Source organism: Tachyglossus aculeatus, chromosome 11 (genome assembly GCF_015852505.1).
Source record: "Tachyglossus aculeatus isolate mTacAcu1 chromosome 11, mTacAcu1.pri, whole genome shotgun sequence".
In the NCBI taxonomy this organism is placed as follows: Eukaryota; Metazoa; Chordata; class Mammalia; order Monotremata; family Tachyglossidae; genus Tachyglossus; species Tachyglossus aculeatus.
Genome location: NC_052076.1, coordinates 53,435,759 through 53,457,462, shown reverse-complemented (window position 1 = coordinate 53,457,462; position 21,704 = coordinate 53,435,759). Strand labels below are relative to the sequence as shown.

General features: G+C 46.6%; 1 protein-coding gene across 1 annotated transcript in view; it reads right to left on the bottom strand.

Moving 5' to 3' along the window:
• Nucleotides 1-3,980: 3,980 nt before the first annotated feature.
• RFWD3 (ring finger and WD repeat domain 3) overlaps nt 3,981-21,704 on the bottom strand; it is a 37,508-nt gene continuing 19,784 nt past the window's right edge. The window contains exons 4-13 of the mRNA XM_038754799.1: nt 20,750-20,832; nt 20,457-20,666; nt 19,099-19,190; nt 18,123-18,237; nt 16,114-16,342; nt 14,585-14,735; nt 12,333-12,509; nt 11,624-11,838; nt 9,271-9,482; nt 3,981-6,802 (exon numbers count right to left, since the gene is read on the bottom strand). Of these exons, the coding sequence (XP_038610727.1) occupies nt 6,659-6,802; nt 9,271-9,482; nt 11,624-11,838; nt 12,333-12,509; nt 14,585-14,735; nt 16,114-16,342; nt 18,123-18,237; nt 19,099-19,190; nt 20,457-20,666; nt 20,750-20,832 (1,628 nt within the window). The 3' untranslated portion in view covers nt 3,981-6,658. The remainder of the gene's footprint in view (nt 6,803-9,270; nt 9,483-11,623; nt 11,839-12,332; nt 12,510-14,584; nt 14,736-16,113; nt 16,343-18,122; nt 18,238-19,098; nt 19,191-20,456; nt 20,667-20,749; nt 20,833-21,704) is intronic.

The following is a 21,704-nucleotide window of genomic DNA, read 5'->3' as shown; positions in this document are numbered from 1 at the left end:
CCCCATTTTACAGATGGAGTAACTGAGGCTATTATTATTATTATTATTATTATAACCCATGACCTCTGACTCCCAAGCCCGGGCTCTTTCCACCGAGCGATGCCAGGGAGTTTCCAAAGGCAGAGAGGAAGAACAGACACCGCAAAGCCAGTGGCTAAGACATTCTTGGCAAGAGAGGGAGAGGAAGGGAACATGGGGCAGTATGCTTTTTCTTGAAAACTATTCCCAAATCCCATGCTATTCCAGGTGCCCTTGCTGTGAGAAACGCAAACTTGTTACCCCAGGGAACCCAAAAGACCCAAGCAGATTTCACAGGAGATGGATCCGCCGATACCGCCCTGTGTCCCTTGGAGATGAATGGGCTTCTTGTTGGTATTATGGCTTTTAGCCCTTGCCAAGAGCATGACAGTGATTTATTTGTTAAAAACCCTCAGAACATTCCTGTTACCTGGCTGGTACCCTAGAGCAAGGGAGAGGCACAGGAGGGAAAACACTTCATAGACCTTCTAAATTCACAGATTCACAGAGAAGCAGAGAGGGCACCGGCCTGCGAGTCAGGACCTGGGTTCTAATCCTGGCTCCACGCTGCCTGCCTGCTGGGTGACTGGGCGAATTACTTAACTTCTCTGTGCCTCAGTTCCCTCATCTGTAAAATGGGGATTAAGACCATGAGCCCCTTGTGGGACATGGACTCTGTCCGACCTTATTAGCTTGTATCTTCCCCAGTGCTTAGAACAGTGCCTGGCACATAGTAAGCGCTTAGCAAATACCTTAAAAAAAAGATCAGTCCACTAGATATACAGCTTCTCTAACTTCCCTTTAGCGAGGCACTGTCTGTTGCTTGCTAATTGCTCGGTCTTCACTTTACTTACAAGTGGACCACACGGTTGTGGGATCAAAAGTGACTTGGCCCACACAGGTGGATGCCCACAGAGGCAAACGCTCATCATCATCATCATCAATCGTATTTATTGAGCGCTTACTGTGCGCAGAGCACTGTACTAAGCGCTTGGGAAGTACAAGTTGGCAACACATAGAGACAGTCCCTACCCAACAGTGGGCTCACAGTCTAAAAGGGGCAGACAGAGAACAAAACCAAACATACTAACAAAATAAAATAAATAGAATACATATGTACAAGTAAAATAGAGTAATAAATATGTACAAACATATATACATATATACAGGTGGTGTGGGGAAGGGAAGGAGGTAAGATGGGGGATGGAGAGGGGGGCGAGGGGGAGAGGAAGGAAGGGGCTCAGTCTGGGAAGGCCTCCTGGAGGAGGTGAGCTCTCAGTAGGGCCTTGAAGGGAGGAAGAGAGCTAGCTTGGCGGATGGGCAGAGGGAGGGCATTCCAGGCCCGGGGGATGACGTGGGCTGGGGGTCGATGGCGGGACAGGCGAGAACAAGGTACGGTGAGGAGAAAACGCTCCCCATGGAGTTGCCCCCTAGACTATTAGTACCACTCCCACCAATCCCAGTACTAATGTAGTGGGAAGAAATATCCTTCTGCGGAGGGAGGAACCATAGACAGTTCTCTTGCGTGGCTGAGTTTCTAAATTGAGACGCCCCAGAAAAATTCCATATACGTGTGGAGTGCTTCTGGGACATCTTTTGATATTAATATATATGGAATATTTATACTTGTACATCCATTTTTAAATTCCATGATGGTACCACTGATAGTAACAGCTACGGCGGGGTGTGTGTGTCATGGCACTTCAGAACTACTTAGTCACAGCACATCTCCTCCAAGAGGCCTTTCCAGACTAAACCCCTCCTTTCCTCTTCTCCTGCTCCCTTCTGCATTGCCCTGGCTTGCTCCCTTTGTTCTTCCTCCCTCCCACCCCATGACACTTATCAATCAATCGTATTTATTGAGTGCTTACTGTGTGCAGAGCACTGTACTAAGCGCTTGGGAAGTACAAGTTGGCAACATATAGAGACGGTCCCTACCCAACAGTGGGCTCACAGTCTAGAAAGTGGGCTCGCAGTCTAGATACGTATGTATCTCTAATTTATTTATTTGTAATGTCTGTCTCCCCTCCTCTAGACTGCAAGTTTGTTGTGGGCAGGGAATGTGTCTGTTTATTCTTGTAATTGCCCAAGCACTTAGTACAGTGCTCTGCACACAGTAAGCGCTCAATAAATGATTGAAAGAATGAATGAACCATGGTCCCATTGGCCATAAATGGGTCTGGCACATAAAAATATCCTAAGTGCATACTTCACAATATAATCTCCCCCTTCTAGACTGTGAGCCCACTGTTGGGTAGGGACCATCTCTAGATGTTGCCAACTTGGACTTCCCAAGCGCTTAGTCCAGTGCTCTGCACACAGTAAGTGCTCAATAAATACGATTGAATGAATGAATAATCATTGTGGTATTAAGCGTTTTCTATGAGTCAAGCACTGCACTGAACACTTGGGTAATAATAATAACAATAATGATGGCATTTATTAAGCGCTTACTACGTGCAAAGCACTGTTCTAAGCACAGGGTAGATACAAGATGATGAGATCTCATGTTTTTTTAATAAGGTCCTTTGGAAACCACCCCTCGAAACCCTGCCGCTTCTTTAACCTCCCACAGTAAGGGGAGGGACAAGCCTCCGAGCTGATCACCAAACACCAGCCCCACTCCACCTTATCTCACCAGGGTTTTGCTATGTGATCTGCCCACCTGTCCCCAATCTGCTGCTAGACTGTGAGCCCACTGTTGGGTAGGGACCGTCTCTATATGTTGCCAACTTGGACTTCCCAAGCGCTTAGTACAATGCTCTGCACACAGTAAGCGCTCAATAAATACCATTGAATGGTATTCCTACACATATTCGCCCATCCTAACATGAGACCCTCAGGGGGCACGAGAAGACCAAAATCGCAGTCAGCACGGCCCTTGTGCTTTCTTCAGTGTTTCCATTCAAAGGTACCATACTCTTGTACTAGAGGAGATTCATTGTTTTTCTTTAAAATACATTCTTCCGAAGTTTGGGTGCTCTGAAGATCAAGGTTTACTTCTCAAATCTCACTCCTCCTGCACTTTGCTTGAAAGCCACCCAGGGGGTCTCCTTTCTGCCCAGGGCAGTCTATTCTGTGTCCCGAAGATTGATAAATTAAGGGATCACTGAGTTACTCTGGATTAAGTCCCCACCGCGTGCAGTATACTGCACTTGCTGTTCAGCCGGAGAGTATTTTTTAGCCCTCCCTGCCTAACCCCGGTCACCCTCGGCCTTATCGTGAAGCAAGCCGCAAGGTTGAAGCAGTCCTAATCAAAAGCTGGAACAGAAGGAACGTCTAAGGTACAGGAAGCTAAGCAAGACTGCCGCCAGACCATCATCATCAATCGTATTTATTGAGAGCTTACTGTGTGCAGAGCACTGAACTAAGCGCTTGGGAAGTACAAGTTGGTAACATATAGAGACCAGAGCTTCCAGCGCGGTGTGGAAATCTTGGCCGGCTAAGACTGACACTAGCTAGCCACCTCCAGCCTCAGCACCTGGGTTTTGCACTTCCTACTTTGCCAAGTCACGGCTTCAGTTCGCCTTCAGTTCCTCCAAGACCAACTTTCCAGAATAACCGACACCTTCCACGATTTCCCGGGCCTTTTTTCGAGAAGTCCCTAAGGAATAGCTTTGGGTTATTGAGAAGAATAGAAAGGCTGGCGCTAGGTTATTGTAAGATGGGCACTACCAGGAACAGCCTCATATGCCACCTTAGTTATAGTGTTACAAGTGTTTTACTTCAATACTGCCAAGGTCAATATACAGTAAGATTTATTCCTCCCGATGAGAGCTTCCAGAACCTAAAATTGAAAAAAAAAAGAGAAATCCCCCATGTGGAGATTAAACTTCACATAAGGGGGATGGGGGGAGAGGGGAAATCCCTCCAAGATATATTTTTAAGGCTTGAACATACAAAAGACTTACAGACGTAGCCTACTTTTAACTATAAATTCTTTATTCTTCACTTTGCATAAAAATGGAGAAATAAGGCATATATACAAAAAGAGAATTAAATAGAGGAGCATTATTTTACAATTGGGTTTTCAAAGCAAGGACCGACAGCTCATAGGACATGTTAAATTCTTAAGTTGGGAGAAAAGAATTTAACTGACTTCAACTCTAGCTACCCTTCTGGTGCTTAGCAACACAAAAAAACTGCCATTGACACTGGTTGCTGATGGGTCTAGAAATGCTGAGTCCCAATAATACATGAAGGCTTTCTCGCTTGATTTCCATAACTTTTCTGTGCTCTCTTTCGCAAACGTGCATCTCAAACCCTGGGTCAGAAAGTGAAACCCAATAGTTGCTTCAGTAATCTAGGATCTGCAATATACTAAAGAAAACAGACCACCCACCTCCACCTTTCCTAGAGGCATCTTAAATTCTTTACCTAGAAGGAGGAGTAAACTACTCCGACGATAGGAGTGCAGCTTCAGGAGCCAAGTATCCTAGATTGCTGGAAAAAAAAAAAAAGAAAGCCAAGCATAGACTTTGTTGCCTGTTGGAAGCCCAGGTGAGGTCTTCAGTTCAATTTCTTTTTGCCCCCTGAGCCTCAGCCAAGAGCAGATAATCAACTCAAGGGTCACTGGAGCCCATTCTCTGGATAAAAGGGGGCCTTCCATGACAGCTAGGAAGCTGGGATTTAAAAAATGTCCCCAGGGGGTGTATGGGACACCTTTTAGACAAGGAAGAAAGAGATAAGTGAAAGAAAAGCCAAAAAATACTGACTAAAAACAAGAGGGATGCTTCCTCTCCCCCTAGCAAGAGGTAAATGGACGCTGATTTGGAGAAAGGCCACTCAACTTACTCACCCCCAAACTGGGTGAAAGTACCAAAAAACAGCGTGAAAGGAATGGGAGAGGGGGAAGAACTGGGATTGCAACAAATCTTTGAGAGTGGGACAGACCCCTGCTCCCCACCGTACCCCCAGACAGTAGAAAAAGGGCTCTGGACCAGAGAACTTCAATAACAAGAAAAAAAAAAAGAAGAAAAATCACCAAGCTGGTCATTTTGCTTCTAATTCCAGCTGATAACACCCCCACAGCTAGAACTTGAAGAAGCCTTTTCTGCTATCTCATTTGTTCCCTGGAATGCCTTATCAGTTTCTTAGGCTCAAGGCTGTCTGTTAAGGGGATAAACAGTTGAAAAATTCACCTGCTGGAGAGAAAAGTCAGCAGTTTTAAAAAACTTCTTTTGGGAATGAGAATTTATGGAGTGAAGCTGGAATTCTTACTGGCTACAAAAATGTTTATTACCCAGAGCGCCACTTCTCAAAGAGAACTTGCTCAGTTTTATAAATGTCTCCGCTAGCAAAATACTTTTAGGGAGCAGAAGGACTCAAGGATTAAGGTGAACTCAGAATCTAACTTTAGTTTTCAAAAGAGAAAGGCTTTCCTAAACCTAGACAGACGCCAATATTACGTCTTGCTGTTTTTAAATAATCAGAAGATCACTCTCTCGTCCCTAAGCAAAGATCTGTACCTAGAAGAAGGGACTGGGATTCTTCTGCTAAAAGTAAACTCAAAAACTCTTTTTGTTTTGGTGATAGGCCCCTCCAGCTTGTGCAGAAAAACCTGGATTTTTCTCTTACGAGTTCAGCTGGTTAACTACTTGTTCCTGGGGTTTGCTGCAGGTTGAGACCCAATAATTGTCCATTATACTTCACCCATTTCTTTCTCACTTTTCCCTCATGAATGTGATAATTACAGCTTGCATCAGTCAGAAGATAAGCAACTTGTGCTAGGATAATACAACCAAAGTGACAAGGAATGTCTTCCCTGCTCCCTGCCAACTCAGATTTCTTGCCCAAGGCAGGCTGCATAATTCACCTGCACAGCCACGCCAGAGCAGTGGGATATCACCCGTGGTCCACGCTGGCCCAGGTGGGATGTGTCTATCAATCACATAGCAACTGTGAGGCCCTTGCGATGAAACTGTAGGTCATAATCTGGACAGATGAAGATCCAATGCCAGAAAGTAATTTGGTAGTTGGGCAAAATGGAAATTTTGCGGGAGGTAGGGAGAGAAGAGAGTGAAATATTTGATTTTTATGAGGTTCCCCTCAGGTCGCTTGTTTAATCAGAGACGCTCCTATGATTCCCTAGCACCCCCTTGTATCTGCTGAGAGAAACCACGGTGACGGTTCATTAAAATCCAAACACAGGAGGGCAGGGCTAAGGAACCCAACATTATTAATCAACCCCTTTTCCTGAGTCCTTCAAATTACATACTCCCATTCCCTGTAGCTTAACTGATAAGACGGTCGATGAGCCCTAGTGTCATCAGGACCAACACTTGAGAGCATTATTTTACAAGGTTTGGGAGTCGGATTGAAACTAGAATAAAGAGCAGAGCCGGGGGGGGCGGGGGGGGATGAGGACACGCATAGATTTACAAAGAAATAAAAAGGATATGGAATGATTTCTAGGCATCAGACATCCATCCTCTCTCTCCCCATTTCAGTGGCAAGCTCTCCAAGCCCCAAGAGTCAGAAAAACCCGAGACGTGTTGGTCGTTACCCATCCAAGGCGTGTGAGAATCTCTGTAACTGGGAAGCAGTACCCGAATGGGGCTCTCAGGGCCACCGGATGCCAAGCAGCTCCCAAGTTCAGTAGTTCACTAGCAGCGTCATTTTGGAAGATTCGGAATGGCTTTCATCCCCATTTGTAGATCTTCACCATCTTCTCCGTCAGGGTAGCCAGGTAGTTGTGCTGGTTCACTTCAAAGGGGCAGATGTCCAGCACAGGTTCGCTGGCCTTGAGCTTCTGCAGCAAGGAGCCACTCCCAGCATCCCACAGCTAATGGCAAAGGTCAGAAAGACAATTAATAGCTCCGCTGTTTCTTCCTCTCCCGCTCTCCGGTAATATCTGGTTTCTAAATGACTGTACTTCACTTCTGAAAGGCAATTTATCCCACGGCTCCCTGAGGAAAACATTATCCTGATAATTCGAGAGAACTATTTCCCTTCCCAGACACAAGGGCGGGACAGCAGGGGGATCTTCACCTGCTTCCAGGGGTTCACCCTCCGGCAACTCCACAGTCTGAGGCCGCCCATCAGATTCTAGGGATGAAGTGCTGAAACCAGCATCCCTTTATAAATTAGTTCCCAGGCTCTTTCCTGACTGCCCGGGGCTATGAAATCTCTACCTAATCCCCTTTCTCAATAGATGCACCCTGCATTACCTTCTTAAGAGCATCTTGAGGGGGACACTCCGTTGGAAAAAGAGCAGAAATGGTGATTGCAACCTCATTAAAAGGGGAAAGGAAACCTGGACTTGGCGATAAGAAAACTTGGGCCCTGAACAACCAGTTGGCTTCGTGCTTCCCTTCTTTCTGGCCCCACTGAATTAACACGTCGGTGTCACCATTGAGATGAGGGATTGACTGCAGATTTCAAAACCCAAGACCCTCAGCAAAGAGGATGGGAAAAGCATAAGGGTTTCACTCTGGGGCCCTCTAGAACCTGAGGTGGCTTCAGATTGTGGGGCACTCACGCATGTGATAGCGACCAACGCAATCGGTCAATCGTATTTATTGGGCGCTTACTGTATGTAGCCCCACGGCACCTCTGTACCTATACGTAATTTATTCATTCCCATTACTGTCTCCCCCTCAAGTCTGTAAGCTTGTCGTGGGCAGGGAATGTGTCTGCCAACTCTGTTATACCATAATCTCCCAAGCGCTTAACAGAGTGCTCTGCACATAGTAAGTTCTCAATAAATACAACTGATTGTTCAGAGCACTGTACTAAGCGCTTGGGAGAGTTCAACCTAACAGAGTTGGAAGACAGTCCCTGCCCACAACAAGCTTATCACTAAGTGACTGTAAGCTCCTCTCTAGATTGTAAACTCGTTATTGGCAGGGAACAGTGCCTGCTAATTCAGTTGTATTCTTCCAAGCGCTTAATACAGCGCTCTGCACAGAGTAAGCGCTCAATAAATACCACTGATTGCTAAAATTATTTATTGGGTTTTAAAAAACCTGCTCGTTCACCCCACACATCCAACCCGTCACCAAAACCTGCCGGTCTCACCTCCGCAACATTGCCAAGATCCGCCCTTTCCTCTCTATCCAAACCGCTACCTTGCTGGTTCAATCTCTCAACCTATCCCGACTGGATTACTCCTCTCTGATCTCCCATCGTCCTGCCTCTCCCCACTTCAGTCTATACTTCACTCTGCTGCCCAGATCATCTCTGTGCAGAAACGCTCTGGGCATGTTACTTCTCTCCTCAAAAATCTCCAGTGGCTGCCTGTCAACCTACGAATCAAGCAAAAACTCCTCACCCTGGGCTTCCAGGCTGTCCATCCCCTGGCCCCCTCCTCCCTCCCCTCCCTTCTGTCCTTCCCCAGCCCAGCCCGCACCCTCCGCTCCTCTGCCACCACTAGCCTCCTCACTGGGCCTCGTTCTCGCCTGTCCCACCGTCAACCCCTGGCCCACGTCCTCCCCCTGGCCTGGAATGCCCTCCCTCCGCATATCTTCCTCCCTTCAAAGCCCTACTGAGAGCTCACCTCCTCCAGGAGGCCTTCCCACACTGAGCCCCCCTTGTCCTCTCCTCCTCCCCATCCCCAGAGCACCTGTATATAGCTTTAATTCTATTTGTTCTGACGATTCTGACACCTGTCTACACGTTTCATTTTGTTGTCTGTCTCCCCCTTCTAGACTGTGAGCCCATTGCTAGGTAGGGACCGTCTCTATATGTTGCCGACTTGTACTTCCCAAGCTCTTAGTACGGTGCTCTGCACACAGTAAGCACTCAATAAATACAATTGAATGAATGAATGAATGAGAAGAAAAAAAAAATCTAAGAATTTGGCTCCTTTCCTCTCAGTCCCAGATAGTTCAGGAGGAAAATCTCTAATGCCACAGAAATTTTAGTTTCCCTTTAGGTCACTCATCTAAGAAAGGGGCAGCCATTCCTGAAAGAGTGGGGGCATCCGGTGGCTTCCAACTTGTTAAGAATTTAAAATCAACGGTCCCAGAAGTGAAAAATGTACATCTTAGAAAGATATCAACCTTCTGAATTGAGAAGTGCTTAAGCACGGGAGACTGAATGCTGCCCCAGGCTTGTTTGCTAGCTTAGCAATGCCAACCTACAGAGCTAATTAGCCTCACAGGGGAATGATGAGAAAACAAAGGCCTACAGATCTCCCATTCCAGTCTGAAGGTCTCTTACTTGAGAACTGGTTTTAAAAGCACTAAAACCACTTTCTAGTGCCAGCCGTAGGGTTTCTCTGGCTCGCTTGTCACTTGAGAAGTGGCTTACCATGGCAGAGTTGGAAGCCTCATCCCCGGCACAAACCAAGATGCTAGTGTCTTCCTCTGGATGGGGAAAGATGGCTGTTTTGGTCAACAGCTTGCAGGTTGGCCCACCGGTGAAAGTCTGGATGGGCTGACAGGTGCAAATCGGGTTTCCGGCCGAGTCCGGGACATATGATAATTCCATCAGCACGCAGCGTAGGGAATGGTGGTTTTTGTCTATGAGGAGGGAGAAAAAATCAAATTCTCTTACTATGTGTCAACAGGCAGATTGTTCGGAGCGCTAGGCATTCTACCGGACATCAAAGCAGGCACAGCTTCCCGCCCTCAAAAGCTTTGATTCTAAAGCAGAAAATGCAGTTTATCCCCAGGATCAAATAGAGGATTTGAAAGGTGTGAAGCAAAGCCCTGGGATAAGCTGGGGTGAAGACAGTCAGCATTTGAAGGCCCAGGCAGGCCTCCATTTAGAGAGAAAGCAGCCTTGCATTGGGGAATTCCTGTTCTAGCATGAGCCTAAAGCTCTCGTCAAATTTTGGCACAGGGATTTTTGTCTCTTGAGGCCTTCTTAGGATTTCCAACGGGAAGGCTTACCCTCAATCTTCATTCCCAACTTCCACCTCAAGTTGATATAAGTCTAGATAAGTCAGGATGGGGGAAACTTAAGGTTTTACTGAAGAATAAAGACCTAGAGAGTAAATGCAAGACTTCCCAAGCTACCACCTCACACTTAGGTTGGCCTGTTTGGGCTTTACACACTGATTACAGTGTGGCTATTAGGCTAAGGGTTCCACAGCAATACAGGTAACATGAGGGCGGCTAAAGAAGCTTTCCAGTGCACTGGAGCATGAGCTTGCCCTAATTAGCAGTAGTTGAGGGATTTGAAGAAGAAGAAAAAGAGTGAGTTTTTCATCCCTGACCAATATTCAGGGCTAAATTTCCTCAATGGAAAAGTTACTTCCTGGAGTATTATAAATTATATGCAATATAAAATGTAAATGACAAATATCATACATTATTTATTGATATTAATATCTGTCTCCCCATCTCAACTCTAAGCTCGCAGCCTGTAGGCAGGGAACATGTCTATCTACTCATTGTTTTGTAATCTCCCAAGCGTTTAGTACAGTGCTCTGCAGGTAGCATGCACTCAAATTCCATTGAGGTTGATGATGAGTATAAAAAGTTTCTTGGGGTCTATTGTTAGGGCAGCAGGATCATATAGGGGTTCAGGTGCCGCTCTCTGGTTCCACCCCCAAATTTTAACACAAGGGAAGACTGCCCTGTCTCTTCTGAGGTTCTTCAGAGCCACTGCCAGGTTCCTGACTTCCGCTCACCTTTCCCATCACTGTGTGGCCTGGCTAACATTCCGGGTACCTTACCGCTTTCCCACCAAGACCCCCACCCCGGGCCTTGGGGTCCCCCTCTATCCGACAGCCACGCGGCCTCCAGAAACCCCCATTTCAACCTTCCTTGCATCACCCCGGCGGGAAGGAGAAAAGCAGGTGCAGCAGGTCTTTACAAAAGCTGGGGGAGGCTGTGGCGGCTGTTGTAGCACTCAAGTTGGCTTCGGTTGGGACTGCTTGACTCTTGAGCTGTGAGGTACCTGAAATTCAGCTCCTCTAGCCACAGTACTGCTTTTTGGTTTTATTTTGTGTATCTGTCCTTGTCTCCTATATTGTCTTAGTGTTTTAATTGATGATTGCTTTTGGGTTTGTCACCATTCACTTTCCTTGCTTAGCCTGTGAGCCTCCTGAGGCCCAGGGACAGTGTCTAATTCCTGCTTGTGTGTTCTTGCCCAGAACTAAGACAAGTGCCGTACACACAGTTAGTGCTTAATAAACACTTCACATTCTTTCAATCGCATTTATTGAGTGCTTACTTTGTGCAGCGCACTGTATTAAGCGCTTGGAAAGTACAATTCAGCAACAGAGACAATCCCTGCCCACAACAGGCTTACAGTCTAGAAGGGGAGAGCGGGACATCAAAAAAAGTAAACAGGCATTAATAGCATCAATATAAATAAACAGAATTATAGATATTACATATAATTATAGATACAGATACTACCACTACTATTACTGCCACTAAGTAGCAACAACTGTTAGCTCCCGGCTGCTTCACTACTAAATCAGAAGAGATGAGCAAAGGAAGAGTTCCATTATGAGTATTAAGTGTGGAGGACATGATTTTGGAGAGGACTGCCACCGGCTCTCCTGGCTTCAAGCAAGAGCACAGAGAATTTTCCCACTACCTGATTTCAGGAGCTAGAGGCCGAATAGCAGAGGGCCACATGGCGGTGGGGAAGAGACTCACGTACACACACACACACACACACACACATCAAAAAACAAAACACTTACTGGGTCTGTACGTTGCAAGGCAGTGCCGAGTGCTGCTCTCTGTCTGGATGTCAATGCAGCCCCCTGGCTCGAGAGGCAGGATGTGAGGACAGTAGACATTGCTGGCCTTCTGCTCCCAAAAGCAGGCACCTTCTAAGTTCCCAGCGAGTACTCCACCGTATGGAAATGCAGCTGAGGCCATTCGGGGTAGGTACGACAGAGACACCATTGGACACCTGCAGAGAAGTGGTAAGTGAGTCTCCCAAGTTCTGACATCCACACTGTTCCTTCTGCTGCTTTCTCCAGCTTCATCTCAACTTTATTTCACCTCCAGGAGCCCTCCAGTTTCCCTTGGACCATAAACCCTTGTCACCCCGCCCCACAAAACAAAACTGGAGAAGGGACCGGTGGCTTTACTTGCACTCATTTTGTGAGACTTGGAAAACCAGAGTTGTCCTGAGGCTCAAAAGAAGTACATCAAGCAACACATCCACGTAATATCTACTGGACACACACACGGGCGTACAAAACAGCCTCTGGTTACAGGGAGCTGGACAACACCACAAGGAACAACGCTCACAACTAAGCCTCCAGTGGGCCTGACGAGTTCAGCTTCTGCTAGTCTGCTGTGGAGTTTGCTGGGTCCCGGGGACAAAGAACACGATTCAGGCAGTTCAAGAGAGAACAAGAAGGTGAGGGAAAGGAACTGTGTTCCTCCCCTCCAGCCTACCTGGATCCCTGAGGCACTAATTCCTGGACATACGAGCTTGTGTCCCTCAAATCGTACACCAGGACGGAACCATTGATCAACCCGGCGTAAATGTAGTTGGTATCATCAAGGCACCAGCAGCAGCTCCAGACAGGGCGACCAGTGTTGTACGTCTGGACCACAGTATTCGTCGCCAGACTGGTGGGGAACGAGATTTTTTTTTAATTTTACTTTTGTCATTCACCCATTATTATTATAGCAAAGTTACAAGGACATCTTGCACTGCCTTCAGCAGGAGTAATGACTTTTCATTTAGAACATGGGGACAACCTTGGAGGGGAAGGGGAAAGGGAGAAAAGGGGGAAAAAGGAGAAAGAGAAAAGGAGCCAAAAGAGGAGATATGGAAAGAGAAAAGGAGCAAAAAGAGGAGAAAGGGAAAGGAAAAAGGGGGGAAAAAAGAGGAGAAGGGGGGAAAAAGAGGAGGAAGCTCAAGGTTCAAAGTGCCTTCTCTTGCTCCTCCTCCAGCCCTGCCCCTCTAGTCAATCAATCAATCAATCGTATTTATTGAGCGCTTACTGTGTGCAGAGCACTGTACTAAGCTCTTGGGAAGTACAAGTTGGCAACACATAGAGACAGTTCCTACCCAACAGTGGGCTCACAGTCTGAAAGGGGGAGAGAGTCTTCACTAGGCACTGGGGCCAGGCCCAAGCTGTTCCCCTCACGCCTATTTCGGGTCCTCTTCCGACTCTGACGGGGCGGGGGGGGCTAAGTGGGGTGGCCCACCCGATCCACAAAGCTGCAAGGGTGAAATTAACGGCACTGCCCACACGGCCTCCTTGAAGAGGGGACCTCATCCGCTGAGGAAGGTGGATGAAACGGTCTGGCAGGAGAACTCCGGCAGCCCTGCCTGTGGTGGTTCCATTTGGGGGAATTCCTAGCCAGCGGAGAGGGTGCTAGGGCTACTGCTTTGCCCTAGTGGTCCCTTTTCTCACGTCCAGAGACTGATGACCAAGGGAAGCAGTGAGAATGTGCCCACCCTGACTGACAAGAGGTAATTCATTCTCTCCAATGGAGCCCCAAAAAGCACCCCCAGTTGGCCGAGGGTTGCCACGGTCCAGGAGAGGCTGGGAGACTTCCCTTGCGGTCTTGTTTTGCAAGCCTTGGTGGTGAGGGTTGGGGATGTGGCTACCAACTGTTATACTGTACTCTCCTAAGGAGCAGTACAGTAGGAGCAGCGTGGCTCAGTGGAAAGAGCCCAGGCTTTGGAGTCAGAGGTCATGGGTTCAAATCCCGGCTCTGCCAATTGTCAGCTGTGTGACTTGGGCAAGTCACTTAACCTCTCGATGCCTGTTACCTCATCTGTAAAATGGGGATTAAGTCTGTGAGCCCCATGTGGACAACCTAATCACCTTGTATCCCCCCAGTGCTTAGAACAGTGCTTTGCACATAGTAAGCGCTTAACAAATGCCATTATTATTATTTTGTTAATGATGTGCATATAGCTTTAATTCTATTCGTTCTGACGATTTTGACACCTGTCTACATGTTTTGTTTTGCTATCTGTCTCCCCCTCCTAGACTGTGAGCCCACTGTTGGGTAGGGACCGTCTCTATATGTTGCTAACTTGTACTTCCCAAGAGCTTAGTCCAGTGCTCTGCACACAGTGAGCGCTCAATAAATACGATTGAATGAATGAATGAATGAATAAATGCCATCATCATCATCCTCAGTGCTTAGGACAGTGTTCTTCATGTAGTAAGTGCTCAATAAATACCACTGATTGATTGGTTTCTGGGTACCACAGGCCCAGGACAAGAGCCCCAAAGAAGCAGATCCTGGTACTAGAACCACTAAATTTCCACAATTAGGTAACTTCAATATCTAATGAACTTGTCGTGATGCAATTTCATCTGTAATTTACCTTTCACTGATTAACATTCCTATTCTCCCCCACCCATTTCCCTGGCAAGCTGACCAAAATGGTGCCGATCTGTTCTAGATTGCTCTGTTTCCCCCTCCTTTCCAAGCCACAATGCCCATTAGAGTTCTTCTGCATACCGGTTCCCCATCTTTCCTAGCCGATATCCAGAAAGTTAAAAGGTAAACCGAAGCAATCAAAGAGATGCGGAAATGGAGTGATTAACTTCAAATCTGCGGGATTCAGGAGTGGTTTGAGTTCAAGAGAAAATGTACGATCGTCCCTTCCAAGACAGGTAGGGCCCAATACCACACAGCTCAAAAGAAAAATCAGAAGTTGTTTTCCGAGAATGTACCTCGTCAATTTGATCGTGTTGTCCAGAGCAGCAGACAGCAGCAGACCATTTCCCTGGTTGTTGAAGGCCAAGCCCCGAATCTGCTTGCTGTGGATTGGAATGTACTGGCTGCTTTTCATGTTGGCTGCGCTCATCATCTTAACGCCACAGCCTGGTGAGGAGAAAAATGAAAGCAGAAGCTTAACCACTGAAAGAAAAATAAAAAAATCACCCAAGTTCAAAGCCAATTTCTTCTTGAACAGCAATTCAGGCCCCAACCTTTGACGCTTAACTGCAGGGTGTGAAAGAGACAAATGGAAAAAAGGTGGGTTTCCTGGAGTGGGCCCCGGTCTGGCTCAAAGACCCCTGATGACTGTAGATCGGATGGGTGGAGGCGGTGAGGTGTGACAGACGGAGGTGAGCTGGTGCAATAATATGCAATTTTTCTGGTGACCGTATACTTGTCAAACCCAGAGTTCAAGGTGCTTTGGAGAACATCTGGTGGTAAATTACTCCGAAAGGTGGAATCTCAATATTAACTTGCCTGACCTGCATAACCTTTGGCTAAAACTGCGGGCGCTGAGCCGTGAGGAGTCTAAAATTCTGCTCCTTCTGCCACCCCAAACTACTGATCTCTGTCATCATGCTGTCTTACTACTTTTGCTTCATCTCTCCTAATGTATCTGTTGGCAGTCCCCTCTCCCCACCTTCGATTTTTTAGATTGTGAGCCCCACTGGGGGGCTTCCAGTGCTTTGTACACAGTAAGTGCGTACTCTACTACTGCCGTAACTAAGACCTTAGGACAAGTGGGTTTTGGAATTTTATAGACTCATTATTTTGAAGTTTTTATCTTTAGTCTCCACCATGTTCTAGACTTTGCAAAGACTACAGAAGCTAGTCTGAGCCCAGGGCCCTTCATAGAGTCTTCAGTTCAACACAGCCGTCTAAACACGTGTTTTTAAAAAAGACAACACTACATTCTCTGAGCCCTGGTAACAGTGCCTTCAGACAGGGGTGGGAGCATAAGAAAATCGTGTCAATGAGGATGATTATGAAGCCAGGAGAAGTCCCTCAGCACATCAAACGCAGTAGAAAGAGAACTGACTTGCTGGATTTACTAATTTCATCCGAGACCTACAAGAGGCTTCTAGAGAAGCAGCGTGGCTCAGTGGAGAAGAGCACGGGCTTTGGAGTCAGAGGTCATGGGTTCAAGCCCCGGCTCTGCCAATTGTCAGCTGTGTGACTTTGGGCAAGTCACAACTTCTCTGTGCCTCAGTTACCTCATCTGTAAAATGGGGATTGAGACTGTGAGCCCCACGTGGGACAACCTGATCACCTTGTAACATCCCCAGCGCTTAGAACAGTGCTTTGCACATAGTAAGTGCTTAATAAATGCCATTATTATTATTATTTTCCACTCCCAAGACAGGCAAGGAACACCAACATTAGCATGTAACGGGGCGGGAAATGACAAATCACACAGTCTGCAGCCTGTAATAGAAGCGCCTGCTCTATAAATCCTGAACACGGCGAGATTTGAGGCTCTTACCCGGAACGAAGGTAGACTGCGGAGAGGGCTGAGACACCACCAGACAGCTCAGAGAATCACAGTAGGCCATCACCCGGCAGTTTCCTGCCTGAGATATGATGAAGGACTTCTCCAGCTGATACTGGTGCTGACTCTGACTGGAGGTCAGGCAGCTGGGGAAACAGGCTCGGGAGCTGCCGGCCTGCTGAGAACCACTGGGTCCGTGCTGGGCCAAGAGCATCTTCAGTTCCTGAAAAGCCAAAGAGCGCCGCTTTATGCAAAAAGTCCTCTTAGTGTAGCTAGCTCCCCTACACTAAGCCCACAGTCTACCCGTCCCAGTTGGCTGGATGGGTGACGATCAGTCCGTGGGCTCTATCGAGCCCTTTTCAATCAATCAATCGTATTTATTGAGCGCTTACTGTGTGCACAGCACTGGACTAGGCGCTTGGGAAGTCCAAGTTGGCAACATATAGAGAGGGTCCCTACCCAATCGTGGGCTCACAGTCTAGAAGGGGGGAGACGGAGAACAAAACCAAGCATATTAACAAAATAAAATAAATAGAATAGATATGTACAAGACAAATAAAATAAATAAATAAATAAGCATATTAACAAAATAAAATAGAATAGATATGTACAAGATGAATAAATAAATATAGCAACAAAATAAAATAAATAGAATAGATATGTACAAGATGAATAAATAAATATAGTAACAAAATAAAATAAATAGAATAGATATGTACAAGATGAATACATAAATAAATAAACAAATTAACAAAATAAAATAAATGGAATAGATATGGACAAGTTAAATAAATAAAATAAATAAATAAATAGAGTAATAAATATATACAAACATATATACAGGCATATATGTATACTTACTGCGTGCAGAGCACCGTTCTGAGCATTTGGGAGAGGACAATACAATAGACATCATACTTAATGATGGCATTTATTAAGCGCTTACTATGTGCAAAGTACTGTTCTAAGAGCAGGGGAGGTTACATGGTGATCGGGTTGTCCCACGTGGGGCTCACAGTCTTCATCCCCATTTTCCAGATGAGGTAACGGGGGCACAGAGAAGTTAAGTGACTTGCCCAAAGTCACACAGCTGACAATCGGCAGAGCGAGGATTTGAACCCTTGACTCTTTCCACTGAGCCACGCTGTTTCACTTGGTGCCTGGCAGCGGCACGGCCCGGAGCTTTCAATGGATCAGTCAAGTGTTCTTTTCCCCACCAGAGGTCTGAGTTTGCTGACCCAATAGCCGGGTGGAGTGGCCCTGTTCTGTTCCAGAAGCCAGCGTGGCCGTGCAAAGCCCGACCGCTAGACCCAGCTGTGAACAATTTCCAAAATACATCTCTCCGCCCAGTTCAATCATCATCAATCGTTTTTATTGAGCGCTTACTGTGTGCAGAGCACTGTACTAAGCGCTTGGGAAGTACAAGTTGACAACATACAGAGACAGTCCCTACCCAACAGTGGGCTCACAGTCTAAAAGGGGGAGACAGAGAACAAAACCAAACATACTAACAAAATAAAATAAATAGAATAGATATGTACAAGTAAAATAAATAGAGTAACAAATATGTACAAACATATATACATATATACAGGTGCTGTGGGGAAGGGAAGAAGATGGGGGGGATGGAGGGGGGATGAGGGGGAGAGGAAGGAAGGGGCTCAGTCTGGGAAGGCCTCCTGGAGTAGGTGAGCTCTCAGTAGGGCCTTGAAGGGAGGAAGGAATGTGTCTGTTTATTGTTATTATCGTTTCACTGTACTCTCCCAAGTGCTTAGTATGGTGCTCTGCACACAGTAAGCCCTCAATAAATACGATTGACTGATTGCTGTGCACATAGTAAGCACTCAATAAATGCTATTGAATTAATGAATCAATCACATTTACTGCATGCAGAGCACTATACTAAATTCTTGGGAGACTACAATTTAACAGTATAACAGATACACTCCTTGCCCCCAACAGGCTTACCGTCTAAAACCCGAGGGGTTTTTTAGTATACATACCTGCACCTGATTGCGCAGTTTAGTACACTCATCAGACAAGAACTGCATCTGGAGTCGGCACTGGGCTGATTCTAACTCCGCCTGTTTCCTCAGCATCTGCTCCTTCTCTAAAGAACTGCAGAGACATAGCAGCCACATAAAAGCAAGGGAGATAAGATCTCCCGTCGAGCTGCAGCCCGCTGTACTTTTGGGACAACACTCACGTTTAAAGTCATTAAAATGTTTAGCACAACCCCTAGAACTGTCTGCTGCAGTTCAGCACTGGGATTCCCGTCCTTCTTTGCCACGGCAGGATCTCGCCTTCCAGGCAGCCTCGAGCTTCTCGAAGTGTTACTCGTCCACGTACTCAGCAAGCCTCAGAACGAGTCTCAGACCTCTCACGGTTCCTCAAAATCCTACCACACCTTTCCCCCCCAAGTATTTAAGTTTCTCAAACGCTCATTCAAGAGCTAAACTGGTCCCTTTAAATGTGACATCTGAATTCAGTCTTCTCTAGCAAGAGAAGGTCAAAGCCTGTTTCATAAGGTTGTTTTCTGTGTTTTGTTTTTTTAACCTCGAAGAGGAAATTAATGTTAGCAAATGGAACTGAACCGGCGGCCCTGGAGGGCTACAGTACAGGCTACAGCAGGAGCTGTCGTGTCATTACAATCCTCTCGGAGGGAAATGATCAGAAATGTTTACAGTATTTTCTGTCTGGAGCCATATTCCCAGCATTTAAGACTAGAAAGCAGATTGCTGAAGGATGGCTTGGAGCGATGGAAAGAAAAAGAAAAAAAAAAGATAATGAAACAGCATATGGGGTTAACATGCCAAAAATCTTTTATGAGGCTGCAGGACAACCCCAGAGGTCAGCATTTAGTCTCAGGGCAGGGCAGAGGGCTAGCTGGAAAAACTCAAGATGGTTCAGCAGCTGCTTGCCTCAGGGGAACATACACCTGTGGGAAATGAGGGACCACAAGCCGGGAATGAACACTACCTTTTCAGCTGCTCCTGTTCACTGGTGTCCAGGGCTTTCAGAGTTCGGGCGTAGAGGACCACGATGTCGGAGCGCTTGGCTTTTTTGTTACACTAAAGAGAAAGGTGGGACATTTTCAGTATCTCAAAGTTCCTCTTCATGAACAGCTCAACTGTTCTATTAAATCCAGAGTCCACAGTTGGCCTGCATCATATTTTCAGAATGTGTTTTTGGCTAGAGTACTGCTTAGGGCGGGTATTCTGCAGAAAACGAGAGCCGGCTGGGCCTTGGCGTGTTGCATCACTGGGAAAAACCATACACATGCGTGCACGCAGGACTGGAACGGATGTCTTCCTTCCACGTGAGGTTTTTATGAGAACACAACCCTCACATTCTAGAACTGGGTGGGTCCGCAGGTTTTATACCTCTTCTGGATTTTTTCATCTCTTTACTGACGCTCTCTTCTGCCGGTTTGGGCTAGGCAAGTCCTAACAGTCCTAACTCCTCACCCGGGGCTCTGTTTGATGCAACCGTAGTCTACTCCCCTGCCATGACTGGGGGAAGGTTTTGGGCGCACTGCATAACAGACAGAAGAAGAATGCCAAAAATTTAAACCGTATTGACAAGCAGTCCAAGTTTTGGAATGCCGGGGACTGCTGGATATAACTTCTCTGGGTCTCAGGTTCCTCATCTATAAAATGGGGATTCGAGCCCTGTTCTCCCTCCTCCTTAGCCTGTGAGATTAATTTATATCTACCCCAGTGCTTAGTACAAGGCTTGGCACATAGTAAGCGCTTAACAAATACCACAATAATTATTATTATATAAGAATCACATAGTAAGCAATTAACAAATACCACAATAATTATTATTATATGAGAATCACTGCGGTGGCAGCGAGGACTAAGCAGTCCGTGAGATTTAGGGGAGGGGATGGGATTTTAGGAGGCCCCAAAAGAGACCCAAGGACTGTGAGTTAAGGGGATTTATAACTTTCCCAGGGCCTACAGCAATGCTCTGAAAGAAGTGGGCCCCCAATCATTCCTCTTGATGACAAATTTGCAAGGAGAAATGGAGAAACAGTGAGTCCTAGTGGAATGAGCACGGGCCTGGGAGTTGGAAGAACTTGGGTTCTAGCCCTGGCTCTTCCAATGGCTTGCTGCGTGACCATGGGCAAGTCACTTGCCTTCTCTGTGCCTCAGTTTCCTCAACTGTAAAATGGAGATACCTACCCTCCCTCCTTTATAGACTGTGAACCCCATGCGGGACAGAGACTAAACTTGTACCTAATCCAGTGCTTAGAACAGTACCTGGCACATAGTAGGTGCTTAACAAATACCATAAACAAAAGAATAGTTACAGGGAATGGTGCTCTTTACCTGGGGACATTTTCCCGCCTGTCCCTTAAGCCACTTAGCGATGCAAGTGTATCCAAAAAGATGCCCGCAGCGTAACGCTGAGAGCCGGTGAGGCCCGGCGTTGGTCCACTGTTCAAAGCAGATGGTGCAAGTGTCCCCTTCTTCCTCATCTAAAGGGACGGTGGAAACGGCGGCAGAAGGAGACGGCGGATCAGGCTTCACTGGAGAGGGCTGAATGTAAGAAGCACACTCAGTCAGAGTCCCTGTACATCTGCCCACCCAGTTTCCTCTTTCTAAGAAAGACACCACTTTACCACTTTTGGTTGGGCCTCTGCTCCAGCTGCAGATGCTCCCACTGAAGACTCCCCGGGAGGATCCGCTGGGATAGCGCCAGACGCTGTACGACGGATAAATAAAAGGGAGGATTTTTATTTGGGGCTGACCTGACAGCCTGCGGAGAGATGGGACTGACCCGAATGCTTTTTTCTGCTTTTAACTGGTACGTTTCAGAAATGAACAATGGCAGATGAGGAGCGGTATTGCCTCGATGAATTTTCAAACACCAGACTCTGGGGGTTCTCCGGGTTGGGGGGAGGGGGGAAAGGAAGAGTCTATCCCGACATACTAAATATCCTGTCATTACTGTCCATTTACCCAAGTAGCCTAAAAAATAATGACCATCGATATCTGTACATTTACCCTTCGGCAGTAAATAGAGGAAAATGACCAGAAATGACTACTTTTTAGCTAAGGTTGGGCATGCACGTGCCCAACGAGAAATTTCAGGCAGATGGGTCGTGTGGCATCCGTTGGGAAGCAGTGTGGCTCAGTGGAAAGAACACGGGCTTTGGGGTCAGAGGTCATGGGTTCAAATCCTGACTCCACCAACTGTTAGCTGTGTGACTCTGGTTAAGTCACTTCACTTCTCTGTGCCTCAGTTACCTCAGCTGTAAAATGGGGACTAAAACTGTGAGCCCCCCGTGGGACAACCTGATCACCTTGTAACCTCCCCAGCGCTTAAAACAGTGCTTTGCGCATAGTAAGTGCTTAACAAATACCATTATTATTATTATTATCATCATCATCATCAATCGTATTTATTGAGCGCTTACTGTGTGCAGAGCACTTGGGAAGTAGAAGTTGGCAACATACAGAGACAGTCCCTACCCAACAGTGGGCTCACAGTCTAAAAGGGGGAGACAGAGAACAAAACCAAACATACTAACAAAATAAAATAAATAGAATAGATATGTACAAGTAAAATAAATA